Source organism: Phyllobates terribilis, unplaced genomic scaffold (genome assembly GCF_046119375.1).
Source record: "Phyllobates terribilis strain yellow unplaced genomic scaffold, ASM4611937v1 Scaffold_5__5_contigs__length_657084704, whole genome shotgun sequence".
Lineage (NCBI taxonomy): Eukaryota > Metazoa > Chordata > Amphibia > Anura > Dendrobatidae > Phyllobates > Phyllobates terribilis.
In genome coordinates, this window is record NW_027362765.1 from 396,739,108 (window position 1) to 396,753,760 (window position 14,653).

General features: G+C 43.8%; 2 protein-coding genes across 6 annotated transcripts in view; one reads left to right on the forward strand and one right to left on the reverse strand.

Moving 5' to 3' along the window:
• Nucleotides 1-1,445: 1,445 nt before the first annotated feature.
• TEX36 (testis expressed 36) lies at nt 1,446-12,170 on the reverse strand. Of its 3 annotated transcripts, none has more exons than XM_073685041.1 (4): nt 12,046-12,170; nt 10,043-10,165; nt 4,181-4,261; nt 1,446-1,798 (listed from the first exon to the last, which is right to left on the reverse strand). In XM_073685041.1, exons 1-4 carry the CDS (start codon nt 12,055-12,057, stop codon nt 1,538-1,540), a joined length of 477 nt encoding a protein of 158 aa, XP_073541142.1. In that variant the 5' UTR covers nt 12,058-12,170; the 3' UTR covers nt 1,446-1,537. The 3 variants fall into 3 exon arrangements, with proteins under 3 accessions (XP_073541142.1, XP_073541143.1, XP_073541141.1); XM_073685042.1 differs by having other exon boundaries at nt 11,994-12,164; XM_073685040.1 differs by having other exon boundaries at nt 11,785-12,163.
• The window catches only part of EDRF1 (erythroid differentiation regulatory factor 1), a 75,276-nt gene continuing 72,728 nt past the window's right edge, over nt 12,106-14,653 (forward strand). Inside the window, exon 1 of one of the 3 annotated variants that reach the window (XM_073685033.1) lies at nt 12,106-12,314. In XM_073685033.1, the coding sequence (XP_073541134.1) occupies nt 12,243-12,314 (72 nt within the window). In that variant the 5' untranslated portion in view covers nt 12,106-12,242. The remainder of the gene's footprint in view (nt 12,315-14,653) is intronic. The other 2 variants (XM_073685034.1, XM_073685036.1) reach the window with 2 other exon arrangements.

The window sequence follows — 14,653 nt, forward strand, 5'->3', positions numbered from 1 at the left end:
TTTTTTTTAATTTCTAACTTTGTACAGTCGATTTTTCGTGACCGAATGGTTAAGATGTTGAATTATGAAATGGTCAATTCCACTTAATAAATTTGTCAAAAACTTAATGAAATGTTCTGTCTTCAATCACTGTAGCGATTTTGTTCGTGTATATAAAATTAGTATATAGGAGCTTTTATGACCTCCCATTTCCCTCTTTGAAGTTTACAGTCTTCTGGAAAGGATTTCTCCAAGATTTTGCAGGTGTCTGTGGGAATTTTTGCCCCTTTATTTAGAAGAGCATTTGTGAGGTCAGACCCTGATGTTGGAGGAGTTCAGCCCAAATGGGATGGGGTTGAGGTCCGGGTCATGGTCTTCCTACCACACTACCCAAACATGTCTTTTTGGACCTTGTGCACTGGGTCCAGTCATGGGGAGCAGAAAAGGGTCTTCACCAAACTGTTCCCACAAAGCTGGAAGTTACAATTGTCCAAAATGTCTTGTGCTGAATGATTTAAGATTTCCTTTCAGTGAAACAAAGGGGCCGAGGCCGCCCCCTGATAAGACATTATCCTCCTCCACCATCTGTACATCGGGCACAATGCAGTCAGGGGGTAACGTCCTCCTGGAATCACCAAACCCAGACTCCTCCATCAGATGCAGATAGAGAAGTGTCTATGACTGCACAGAACACGTCTCCTCCAGAGTCCAGTGGTGGCGGCTGCTTGGCCATGGAGACCCAAGTCTTGAACTTCCCAGTGAATAGTTTTTATACTGAAGGTAATACCGGACGAGGTTTGACACTGCAGTTATGGAGTTGGCAGAACGTCGACAACAGGCAACCCCCTCGGAAACTTTTCGTTGCTGCGTGTGTCCTAATACTTTTTGTTCATACAGAGTGTTTATATGTAATATATTTTTGGATGAACCCCACCAATCAACTGATTGAAGGGGGCAACCAAAGCATCACACCCGCTGTGATTGTAAATTATACTGCAAGTTCTCCTATTCAGTTACATGGGAGAGAACTTGCAGTACCATAATGGCTACTAAAAAAAAAAAATACCACTTCTTTACACCCTTAACCAGCTGATCGGTGGGTGTACCGGAGTTTGACCTTCACCAATCTGATAGCTCCATCCATATTAAGGTCCTGGAAAACTCCTTTCCATGAGGTTTGTGAAAGTTTCCCATGGGAATTTGATAAAGACATCAACTTGAGAAGATTATTTAAGGGGTCATTCTTAAGTGGCTTGGAGAGCAGTGTATGCGTCTGTTGGGTGGGTATTTCCACAATTCCTAAATGTGGCTGCCATATATGCTCCAAACTAAAAGCGAAGGAATGGGTTAGTGCTGTATAGTCTATGCCAAGTGTACAAAACTTTTCTAGCGGCCCTAGGTCTGTCTCATGGAGGAGAAGTCCCAACTGGAGAAAGATGAACCCACAGGGTAGCATGACCCATAGGTTGTGTATACTTATAATACGTTGTTTATTTTCCATTATTTTTATCTAGTAGATGTACAGCAGTATATCACATTACTGAAAGTAGTACCACCACTAAACAGTGCGGTAATCGGCAAACCACATAAAATGGTTCTCGGGCAGGTCCTTCATGTAAGCGGACCTCTCATTGTGGTGTTTGGGGTATCGTCTGCAGAACGGCTGCTCTGTCTCTTGTTTTCCTCTATAGGTCGTTTGATTAATGGTAAAACCGTCACACTTCCTTGTGGATCTGGGTGGTTGGTCGTGGCATGAAAGGTTAAAATTTCGAGAGCTGTGCTGTCTTCGCTCCATTGGAGTTTTCTTTCGTCCAAGACCCTAAAATATATATAAGAAATTATGAACTGCCTGGTTGTTTGGTTCATTTCTGTACTCTCCCCCGTTTCCCTTCTTAATACAATAAAAACTAAATTGGTGCAGAGGCTGCTGTAATCACAAGATTTCACAAGATAGCAAGGTTTCTCTGCAGACGCAAAACATAAGATGCTATTACAGAACCATACGATCACTGTCAAGAAACTCCCGATTTGCCTGCCCGCCAGTAGAGGACATGTACAATCTCCAGGATACAGGCCTTTGTCAGCCTGATGGGGAGACATGACTGCAAACCATTGTGAGATCACGACGACAAGACTAAAACCCAACGGTGATGTCACAGCAGCTGAACTGACCGATGCCTACTTGTGATGTTACAACAGCCGAACTGACCGATGCCTACTTGTGATGTTACAACAGCCGAACTGACCGATGCCCACTTGTGATGTCACAGGAGCCAAACTGGTGAATACCCACGTGTGATGTCACAGCAGCCAAACTGATGCCTACTTGTGATGTCACAGCAGCCAAACTGACCGATGCCTACTTGTGATGTCACAGCAGCCAAACTGATGAATACCCACTTGTGATATCACAGAAGCCAAACTGACGAATACCCACTTGTGATGTCACAGAAGCCAAACTGATGAATACCCACTTGTGATGTCACAGCAGCCAAACTGATGAATACCCACTTGTGATGTCACAGAAGCCAAACTGATGAATACCCACTTGTGATGTCACAGAAGCCAAACTGATGAATACCCACTTGTGATGTCACAGAAGCCAAACTGATGAATACCCACTTGTGATGTCACAGCAGCCAAACTGACCGATGCCCACTTGTGATGTCACAGCAGCCAAACTGACCGATGCCCACTTGTGATGTCACAGCAGCCAAACTGACAGATGACCACTTGTGATGTCACAGCAGCCAAACTGATGAATACCTACTTGTGATGTCACAGCAGCCAAACTGATGAATAACCACTTGTGATGTCACAGCAGCCAAACTGATGAATACCTACTTGTGATGTCACAGCAGCCAAACTGACAGATGACCACTTGTGATGTCACAGCAGCCAAACTGATGAATAACCACTTGTGATGTCACAGCAGCCAAACTGACCAATGCCCACTTGTGATGTCACAGCAGCCAAACTGACCAATGCCCACTTGTGATTTCACAGCAGCCAAACTAACCGATGCCCACTTGTGATTTCACAGCAGCCAAACTAACCGAAGCTTACTTGTGATGCCACAGCAGCCAAACTGACCAATGCCCACTTGTGATGTTACAACAGCGAACCGACCGATGCCCACTTGTGATGTCACAGCAGCCAAACTAACCGATGCCTACTTGTGATGCCACCTCAGCCAAACTGACCAATGCCCACTTGTGATGTTACAACAGCCGAACTGACCGATGCCTACTTGTAATGTCACAGCAGCCAGACTGATCGATGCCTACTTGTAATGTCACAGCAGCCAGACTGACCGATGCCTACTTGTAATGTCACAGCAGCCAGACTGACCGATGCCTACTTGTAATGTCACAGCAGCCAGACTGACTGATGCCTACTTGTAATGTCACAGCAGCCAGACTGACTGATGCCTACTTGTAATGTCACAGCAGCCAAACTGACCGATGCCCACTTGTGATGTCACAGCAGCCAAACTGACGAATAACCACTTGTGATGTCACAGCAGCCAAACTGACCAATGCCCACTTGTGATGTCACAGCAGCCAAACTGACCAATGCCCACTTGTGATGTCACAGCAGCCAAACTGACCAATGCCCACTTGTGATGTCACAGCAGCCAAACTGACGAATGCCCACTTGTGATGTCACAGCAGCCAAAGTGACGAATAACCACTTGTGATGTCACAGCAGCCAAACTGACCGATGTCCTAACACTTGGCACCATAGCAAGACACCTCCCTGAAATTCACTTGTGATGTCACAGATGCTCACCTTACAGAAACACAGTTGTGTTCACAAAAAGGAACATATGTAGTGGAAACACTTGTGACATCATGCTAGCTTACCTTAAAGGAGAACACCATCACCAGGGGACTTCAGTGCAAGATCTTTATAAGGCATGAGGAGCAGAATAGCAGTGGGGCATAGAGCCTATTTATAATGCATTATTACATAGTGAGTGCATGATAATTAAGGGGATGAGTACCTACAGTATTTGTGAAGGTGTGCAACTATGCAGCAGGTTTACTATTGATAACCGTATAGTGATTATGGTTGTTTGCTCCTACAGAGTAAATGTCTGCACTTGACAGGGTCTGGTAAGGTAAGTATACGATTTAAAAGAAAAACAAAACAAAACTGGATCAGTGGTAAAAAATCCCTTTAAATACACTGCACTTACAGAGTCCAGGTATTCTCCTGCTCCCTGCGTGAGGTTTCTGTTGTCATGTGCAGAGAAGGGGAAGCCATACTGCAGGTCATTCTGTAATGAAATATGTTTGGTAAAGAACGAGCTCGTTCCATTCACAGACTATGAACGATAAAGAACTTCTGATTTTTTTTTTCAATATTTTCCCTTCTTAATTTGTCGGAACATGTCCCCCATAAAAAAAAATGCCAATTCGTTTTGCATCAAGATCATAATATAAAAATAAAGTTCAGTAATGTTTGTGACTACGTTGCAGTTCTTATAATGCACTGCTCCTGAGCTGTACGATATTCTGGAGCTGCATTCACAATACAGTGCTGAAATTGACAAACTGCAAAGCAGAAGCCTTCAGGTCACATGACTAAGAGTTGTAATGCCCTGTATATTGGCACATGGAGTGCCTACCAGTTCTTTTTTATAGTTTGGTCCTTAGCCAGAATGCACCAGCCCTCAGTGACATTTTATTTATAGTGATGGGGCTGTGCTGTCCGATTACTGTCAAAATTCTCAACTCACGGGCTAAATGTGTCTTCAGTGAATACAGATTTTCCCATTATTTACATAATGACAATTGGAGCTCATAAAATTCTATAGAGAAATTGCACCGGAATATCTGTTGTCTCAAGCTCCTCCCCTCCATAGAATGTCTGTGTTGCCTCTAGCTCCTCCCCTCCATAGAATGTCTGTGTCTGCCTCTAGCTCCTCCTCTCCATGGAACGTCTGTGTCAGCCTCTAGCTCCTCCCCTCCATAGAACGTCTGTGTCTGCCTCTAGCTCCTCCCCTCCATAGAATGTCTGTGTCTGCCTCTAGCTTCTTCCCTCCATAGAATGTCTGTGTCTGCCTCTAGCTCCTCCCCTCCATAGAATGTCAGTGTCTGACTCTAGCTCCTCCCCTCCATAGAATGTCTGTCTGCCTCTAGCTCCTCCCCTCCATAGAATGTCTGTGTCTGCCTCTAGCTCCTCCCCTCCATAGAATGTCTGTGTCTGCCTCTAGCTCCTCCCCTCCATAGAATGTCTGTCTGCCTCTAGCTCCTCCCCTCCATAGAATGTCTGTGTCTGCCTCTAGCTCCTCCCCTCCATAGAATGTCTGTGTCTGCCTCTAGCTCCTCCCCTCCATAGAATGTCTGTGTCTGCCTCTAGCTCCTCCCCTCCATAGAATGTCTGTCTGCCTCTAGCTCCTCCCCTCCATAGAATGTCTGTGTTGCTGCTAGCTCCTCCCCTCCATAGAATGTCTGTGTTGCCGCTAGCTCCTCCCCTCCATAGAATGTCTGTGTCTGCCTCTAGCTCCTCCTCTCCATAGAATGTCTGTGTCTGCCTCTAGCTCCTCCCCTCCATAGAATGTCTGTCTGTCTCTAGCTCCTCCCCTCCATAGAATGTCTGTGTTGCCGCTAGCTCCTCCCCTCCATAGAATGTCTGTGTCTGCCTCTAGCTCCTCCCCTCCATAGAATGTCTGTGTTGCCGCTAGCTCCTGCCCTCTATAGAATGTCTGTGTCTGCCTCTAGCTCCTCCCCTCCATAGAATGTCTGTCTGCCTCTAGCTCCTCCCCTCCATAGAATGTCTGTCTGCCTCTAGCTCCTCCCCTCCATAGAATGTCTGTCTGCCTCTAGCTCCTCCCCTCCATAGAATGTCAGTGTCTGCCTCTAGCTCCTCCCCTCCATAGAATGTCTGTGTCTGCCTCTAGCTCCTCCCCTCCATAGAATGTCTGTGTCTGCCTCTAGCTCCTCCCCTCCATAGAATGTCTGTCTGCCTCTAGCTCCTCCCCTCCATAGAATGTCTGTGTCTGCCTCTAGCTCCTCCCCTCCATAGAATGTCTGTGTCTGCCTCTAGCTCCTCCCCTCCATAGAATGTCTGTGTCGGCCTCTAGCTCCTCCCTTCCATAGAATGTCTATGTGTTGCCTCTAGCTCCTCCCCTCCATAGAATGTCTGTGTGTTGCCTCTAGCTCTTCCCCTCCATAGAATGTCTGTGTCTGCCTCTAGCTCTTCCCCTCCATAGAATGTCTGTGTCTGCCTCTAGCTCTTCCCCTCCATAGAATGTCTGTGTCTGCCTCTAGCTCCTCCTCTCCATAGAATGTCTGTGTTGCCTCTAGCTCCTCCCCTCCATAGAATGTGTCTGTCTCTAGCTCCTCCCCTCCATAGAATGTCTGTGTTGCCTCTAGCTCCTCCCCTCCATAGAATGTCTGTGTCTGCCTCTAGCTCCTGCCCTCTATAGAATGTCTGTGTCTGCCTCTAGCTCTTCCCCTCCATAGAATGTCTGTGTCTGCCTCTAGCTCTTCCCCTCCATAGAATGTCTGTGTTGCCTCTAGCTCCTCCCCTCCATAGAATGTCTGTCTGCTTCTAGCTCCTCCTCTCCATAGAATGTCTGTGTCTGTCTCTAGCTCCTCCCCTCCATAGAATGTGTCTGTCTCTAGCTCCTCCCCTCTATAGAATGTCTGTGTCTGCCTCTAGCTCCTCCCCTCCATAGAATGTCTGTCTGCCTCTAGCTCCTCCCCTCCATAGAATGTCTGTGTCTGCCTCTAGCTCCTCCCCTCCATAGAATGTCTGTGTCTGCCTCTAGCTCCTCCCCTCCATAGAATGTCTGTGTCTGCCTCTAGCTCCTCCCCTCCATAGAATGTCTGTCTGCCTCTAGCTCCTCCCCTCCATAGAATGTCTGTTGCTGCTAGCTCCTCCCCTCCATAGAATGTCTGTGTTGCCGCTAGCTCCTCCCCTCCATAGAATGTCTGTGTCTGCCTCTAGCTCCTCCTCTCCATAGAATGTCTGTGTCTGCCTCTAGCTCCTCCCCTCCATAGAATGTCTGTCTGTCTCTAGCTCCTCCCCTCCATAGAATGTCTGTGTTGCCGCTAGCTCCTCCCCTCCATAGAATGTCTGTGTCTGCCTCTAGCTCCTCCCCTCCATAGAATGTCTGTGTTGCCGCTAGCTCCTCCCCTCCATAGAATGTCTGTGTCTGCCTCTAGCTCCTCCCCTCCATAGAATGTCTGTGTCTGCCTCTAGCTCCTCCCCTCCATAGAATGTCTGTGTCTGCCTCTAGCTCCTCCTCTCCATAGAATGTCTGTGTCTGCCTCTAGCTCCTCCCCTCCATAGAATGTCTGTGTCTGCCTCTAGCTCCTCCCCTCCATAGAATGTCTGTGTTGCCGCTAGCTCCTCCCCTCCATAGAATGTCTGTGTCTGCCTCTAGCTCCTCCCTGTACTCCATAGAATTTTAAAAGCCCCCACTGTCATCTATCTCAGTAATGGGAAAATCTGTCTTCACTGAATACAGACGATTTTACCTGTGAATTGATTATGAAAGCTCAGTCCAGGAGGTTATAGAAGCCGATTTCCCTGATAAGATATAAAGTTGTTTATTTTCATGTGTACGATTGATTTTATGAAATAAAAATTAAAAAGATGGTTACACTATAAGTATAATCAACGTATTCATTGTAGTTTATATTGGAGCTTGGTGCTATAAAGCACAGTTGTAGGGTTTACTTCTTCATTTGATTACATTTTTCATCTAGGTGACGTGACGGGTCATTATACAGATACTGAAGTGATCACAGGAGGTCAGGAAGTTCAGTCTATACAAGAAACTTCCACTACATACTGCACAGACTTGTTTTTAGCCATCAGGATACATGAAGATTACACAACAGCTTCAGATTTAAAAAGAGTGAGACTATGGAGTGTGGTATGTCAGTCTAAGGGCGCAGACAGACGGCTGTACTACATGAGTGAGGATTGCATCTCATCACAATCCTCGGACTGGCACTCTGCGCTCCTGACCTGAGCGTGACAGCTGCATAGAAATACATGCTCTCACGCTCAGGAGAGCAGATGGTCAGTCCGAGGATTGTGATGCTCCTGTACAATGACTGATAACACCTCTATATACAGTAAATAACCCAGAATCCACCATTCACAATAGGTGATGTCACAGCTAACCTCCTCCTCCTGTACAATGACTGATAACACCTCTATATACAGTAGATAACACAGGATCCACCATTCACAATAGGTGATGTCACAGCTCACCTCCTCCTCCTCCTGTACAATGACTGATAACACCTCTATATACAGTAGATAACACAGGATCCACCATTCACAATAGGTGATGTCACAGCTCACCTCCTCCCCTCCTGTACAATGACTGATATCACTTCTATATACAGTAGATAACACAGGATCCACAATTCACAATAGGTGATGTCACAGCTCACCTCCTCCTCCTGTACAATGACTGATAACACCTCTATATACAGGAGATAACACAGGATCCACCATTCACAATAGGTGATGTCACAGCTCACCTCCTCCCCTCCTGTACAATGACTGATATCACCTCTATATACAGTAGATAACACAGGATCCACAATTCACAATAGGTGATGTCACAGCTCACCTCCTCCTCCTGTACAATGACTGATAACACCTCTATATACAGTAAATAACCCAGAATCCACCATTCACAATAGGTGATGTCACAGCTAACCTCCTCCTCCTGTACAATGACTGATAACACCTCTATATACAGTAGATAACACAGGATCCACCATTCACAATAGGTGATGTCACAGCTCACCTCCTCCTCCTCCTGTACAATGACTGATAACACCTCTATATACAGTAGATAACACAGGATCCACCATTCACAATAGGTGATGTCACAGCTCACCTCCTCCCCTCCTGTACAATGACTGATATCACTTCTATATACAGTAGATAACACAGGATCCACAATTCACAATAGGTGATGTCACAGCTCACCTCCTCCTCCTGTACAATGACTGATAACACCTCTATATACAGGAGATAACACAGGATCCACCATTCACAATAGGTGATGTCACAGCTCACCTCCTCCCCTCCTGTACAATGACTGATATCACCTCTATATACAGTAGATAACACAGGATCCACAATTCACAATAGGTGATGTCACAGCTCACCTCCTCCTCCTGTACAATGACTGATAACACCTCTATATACAGTAGATAGCACAGGATCCACCATTTAGAATAAGTGATGTCACAGCTCACCTGCCCCTCCTGTACAATGACTGATAACACCTCTATATACAGTAGATAACCCAGAATCCACCATTCACAATAGGTGATGTCACAGCTCACCTCCTCCTCCTGTACAATGACTGATAACATCTCTATATACAGTAGATAACAAAGGATCCACCATTCACAATAAGTGATGTCACAGCTCACCTCCTCCTCCTGTACAATGACTGATAACACCTCTATATACAGTAAGTATAGTTCAGAAAACTCATAGGGCATGATTCATTATTTAGGTTTTTTGGGGGTGGGGGGGGGGCTTGCACCAACTTCTTCAAAAAGGCACATTCGGTCCATGAATAAAGCTAAAAAAGTTTTTGGCTTTGAAAAAAAATTCCACGTTCTGCTAAAAACGGCACAAAAATTTCAGGCGTACATAAAATCACTCCAGGGGAGGACTGGCGTACGTTTGCAACAAAATGTGCAACTTCTTAAAAAGTCGCAATTGATGAAACCCCAAACTATAATCACAATGGCAAACAAAAAAACAAAACAGGCGAACGCATATAAAATAGACTTAAAAAAAAATGGTGTAAATTAATTAGAAAAGAATGAATTCAGATTAAAATAAGGCGCAAAATGAAAAAGAGGACAAAAAAAGGCATAACTGCAATAATAAATGGGGTACATAAAGCAAGAATCAGGAGGAACTGGAAGACAAGTCACCAGAGGATCCCTGACTGCTTCTCCCCGCCCAGATCTGCTTGATTGACAGGTCTCTCCCCATTTGTGTACTGACATGGGGGAGGAGACATAATGTGCCCAATGACTGATATAAGTAGAGCTCTCACCTTGTTACAGGTGGTACATAGATGCGGCAGTCGGCCCTCTCTCCATGATGATGTTCTTGTTCGGCAGAACATTTCCTGAGTGCTGGTCAGAGGGATCTTATTATTGACATCAATGTGGGGGAACTGCAAAAATACAATCACACACAAGCTGAGACAATTCGTCCTCTGCTGTCTAGTTTAAAACGAAATATCGGATCACCATGGGGCATTTGTTAAAAAGACCCCCAAATTATTCTGAGTCTCCGCCGCTGCTCCCAGAGTCTATACTGTCTGCAGTGCTGATGTCACATCGTCAGCGCTGCAGCCAATCAGTGAGCTCAGTAACTGTTCCATCTACTCAGACAGAGTTGCTGAGCTCAGTGATTGGCGGCAGTGTCGTCAACATGATGTCAGCGCTGCAGACAATAGCAGATACTAGAGGCTGCGCTGGACCTGGAGAGGGGAGTAAAAAAAATAGTTGGTTTATAACAACCTGTGACTGATATTTACCAAAAGGAGACAACCACTTTAAGGCCATGTTCCCACTTAGAATAAATACTGCGTTGTTTTTTTTTTTCACTGTCCAAAGCGGAAGTGATTTCATGAAAACCCCTGCCCACTGAGTGTCTAAAGACGCTTTTCAACTGTGACTTTTTTTGTGTGTTTTCTTCTCTATGGGGAGTCTGGAAAAAAAACGCAGTCAAATTTTTTTAAGAGCAGAATCAAAGATTTTACATTTTTTGCCTTTAAAAATATTACTTCAAATCTGCATCAAAAACTGAATAAAATAAAGGTGGAAGTGCAGCAAAAAAAAATGCAGAGAAACGCAATAATCAGAGAAGATAATTTCATATCTTGGTACGGGCACTTGCAGAAAATAAAAAAAGTTATGGCTCTTGGAAGAAGGGCAGGAAAAAAACAAAAGTGCAAAGAAAAAAGTAAAAAAAACAACTTCCTGCAAAAAAAACAACAAAAAAACATATATATACTTATGTGGCTATGTAAAAAAAAAAATATTAAAAACTTACCGCACTGGGAAAAAGGGGGGTAAAAGCAAAAGTGCAAAAAGAAGAGTTAAATAGTTAAAAAACAACTTCTTGTAAAAGAAGGAACAATAAAAATAAGTCCTGATAGGGCTGTGTAAAAAAAAATTAAATCTTATGAGGAATGAAAAAATAAAAGTGCAAAAAAAAAAAGTTAAATAGTTCAAAATAACCACCTGCAAAAGAAGAAACAATAAAAATAAGTCCTCTTGTAAAAAAAAAAATAAAATAAAATAATAAAAAATATAAATAAAAAATAAAATTATAAATTAAATTTCAATTAAATAAAAAAGTAAAATAAAATAATAAAAATAATAATAATATAATAATAAAAAATAAAAAAAGTTATGGGTAAGGTAAAAACACAAGGGGAAAATAAATAAACAAAAAAAATTCCTGCAAAAAATAAAAAATAAAATACGTCCATGTGTGACTATGTTTAAAAAACGATAAAAACAAAAAAGTCCTCCTGTAAAAAGAAAAAAATAATAATAATAATAAAAAAATAAATAAAAAATAATAATAAATAAAAAAATAATACATAGAAAATCTTATGGGGAAAGTAAAAATAAGAGGGGAAAAAATGAAAAAAAGTTAAAAAAAATTTCTGCAAAAAAAAAAAAAAAATTAAAAACAAAAAAAAAAGTAAAAAACAAACAAACAACAACTTGCAGGTATGTAAAAAGTTACAGGAAAGGCTTAAAAAAATTAATGTTTTACCCAGCTTCCCTCCTTATTCCTGGAAGGATTGCACAGCCGTCCTTTAGGCATTATCCCCCTTTCCTGATCACACTGCAGTCCTGAGCATCTAAAAGCTTACATGTTACCATAGCAACCATGCTCGTAAACTCTACTTCCGGTTTCAAAATTGTGAACTCATTTTACTACTCATATGTCTGCGGATCCGGCGCCATTTTGTCGTAGCTCACCGGAGCGAAGAGAAAAAAGAGCTATGGTAAATGTAAGGATTCCTGTCTATACCGAAGGTCTCATCTCTATGGCAGCAGCTGGCGCTTCTAGCCGCCGTCTTGCCACACTCTATGGTGTCCAGGTCCTCCAGTCGTGTGGTTTCCGCTTGTGGTGGGCGGAGCTAGGACAGAGCTACTTCCGGTTTCCTGCAGGCGCCGGGCTGGAAGTTTCTGGTGACAGGACGGTGCGCAGTGGATGGTGGTGACGTGATGGAGGAGGACGCAGAGCTCACCGAGGGCGAAGATGTGATGGCGCCCCCCTGTGAGGAGGGGACGGAGCAGGTAATGACTGCAGACAGCAGCTGTATACGGTCTGTACATGCCTTCACAGTGTGAGCCATGGCCCCCAGAGCAGTGCATGGACCCCCAATGTCGCCCCTTTCACTTGCCTTCTTATTTTTTATTCCATTTGTGGCTTTTACCGCATACAGAGACTATTTATTTTATTTTTTTTGTCCTGTACATTAATGTTTGTTTTTTTACATTTTTCAAATCTTGAAATCACACTTTTCTTGTATTTAAAAAAAATGCAAAAAAAAATCCCCCAGCCCATGTTTGTACAAAAATAAAATTTTCACCAGATTTTTAGCATACTCCATCTCCGCCGCTAATTATTAGATGTCGTCTAATCATACATTTCTTGCAAATTACGTCAGCACAGCTTTTTAAAGGGAACCTGTCACGTCGAAAGTGGTCTCTGACCTGCAGGAGGGAGGAGCTGCTACACTTTTAAAGGGGGGGGATTGTTTTGATAACCTCTCCCCCCCAGTGTTTATATGAGTCCAGTGGGCAGTCCTGCCAGTGATTGACAGCTCTGCACACACAGTCATACAGTGTCAATCACTATTAAGGACCTCCCACTGGACTCCTATACATACTGTACAAACACCAGGGATTTCAATTAATACAATATGTTATACTTTATCTTTTCCAGCTTCTGTATAAACTCTCTGTATAACAGGACATTCCCTTTAAGAAAGGTCTGATGGCTTCTATATGTAGTTATTATAAACTTGGGGGCAATGGTGACTGGGGTTTGAATAAAGTTCCTGTGATATGGACACCTTCAGGGGCTTTATTTAAAAAAAAAACAAAAAAAAAACTTAAAGAAGCCCCCCTCCTCCTCCCATCAAAGTTTTTATCCTCTGAATACACTGTTCAAAAAAATAAAGGGAACACTCAAATAACACATCCTAGATCTGAATGAATGAAATATTCTCATTGAATACTTTGTTCTGTACAAAGCTGAATGTGCTGACAACAAAATCACACAAAAATCATCAATGGAAATCAAATTTATTAACCAATGGAGGCCTGGATTTGGAGTCACCCCTAAAATTAAAGTGGAAAAACTCACTACAGGCTGATCCAACTTTGATGTAATGTCCTTAAAACAAGTCAAAATGAGGCTCAGTATTGTGTGAGGCCAAAGAAATGCCACCGCACGCCATTACTGACCCACTGCCAAACCGGTCATACTGAAGGATGTTGCAGGCAGCAGATCGCTCTCCACGGCGTCTCCAGACTCTGTCACGTCTGTCACGTGCTCAGTGTGAACCTGCTTTCATCTGTGAAGAGCACAGGGCGCCAGTGGCGACTTTGCCAATCCTGGTGTTCTGTGGCAAATGCCAAGCGTCCTGCACGGTGTTGGGCGGTGAGCACAACCCCCACCTGTGGACATCGGACCCTCATACCACCCTCATGGCGTCGGTTTCTAACCGTTTGTGCAGACACATGCACACTTGTGGCCTGCTGGAGGTCATTTTGCAGGGCTCTGGCAGTGCTCCTCCTGTTCCTCTTTCCACAAAGGCGGAGGTAACGGTCCTGCTGCTGGGTTGTTGCCCTCCTATGGCTCCCTCCACATCTCCTGGTATCTGCTCCATGCTCTGGACACTATGCTGACAGACACAGCTACCCTTCTTGCCACAGCTCGCACTGATGTGCCATCCTGGATGAACTGCACTACCTGAGCAACTTCTGTGGATTGTACTGTAGACACTGCCTCATGCTACTGTACCTCTAGGGGTGAGAGCAATGGCAAAATGAAAAAGTGACCAAAACAGACAAAAAGGATGAGAACAGAGAAATGGACCGTGGTCACCACCTGCAGAACCACTCCTTTATAGGGGGTACCTTGCTAATTGCCTATCATTTCTACCAGTTGTCTGTTCCATTTGCACGACACCAGGAGAAATTGATTCACAATCAGTGTTGCTTCTTAACTGGACAGGTAGATTTCACAGAAGTGTTATTGACTTGAAGTTATATTCTGTTGTTTAAGTGTTCCCTTTATTTTTTTGAGCAGTGTATATTACACTCATCATATTATATAGCACTGTGTACTTACAATTGCTCATTTTGCCTTTCTACCCAGCTAATTCTCCTTTTTTCTGCTCTATGTAGAAACAGGAAGTCTCTTGTCCCTGCATTCATCAGTCCCCTCTTCAGCTCCTGACCCAGCTCCTTCCTCCTACCCCTGCCAGGGACTTTAGCAGTGACTGATGACTCATACAGGGAAAATTGATCTGTTTCTACATAGACCTTAAAAACATTGCCTTCAAAGAAATAATTGAACTAGATGTGTAATTATTATGCAGAGTTGCTTCAGCTTTGGATGCATG

Excerpts from the sequence above, each read along its gene's own strand:
- TEX36 (XM_073685040.1), bottom strand. The coding sequence starts at position 11,835 with ATGCCTAAAGGACGGCTGTGCAATCCTTCCAGGAATAAGGAGGGAAGC. Across the intron at positions 4,262-10,042 it reads TATGTACCACCTGTAACAAG|AATGACCTGCAGTATGGCTT; the intron begins GTGAGAGCTCTA and ends ATTTCATTACAG. Across the intron at positions 1,799-4,180 it reads CAGGAGAATACCTGGACTCT|GGTCTTGGACGAAAGAAAAC; the intron begins GTAAGTGCAGTG and ends TATATATTTTAG.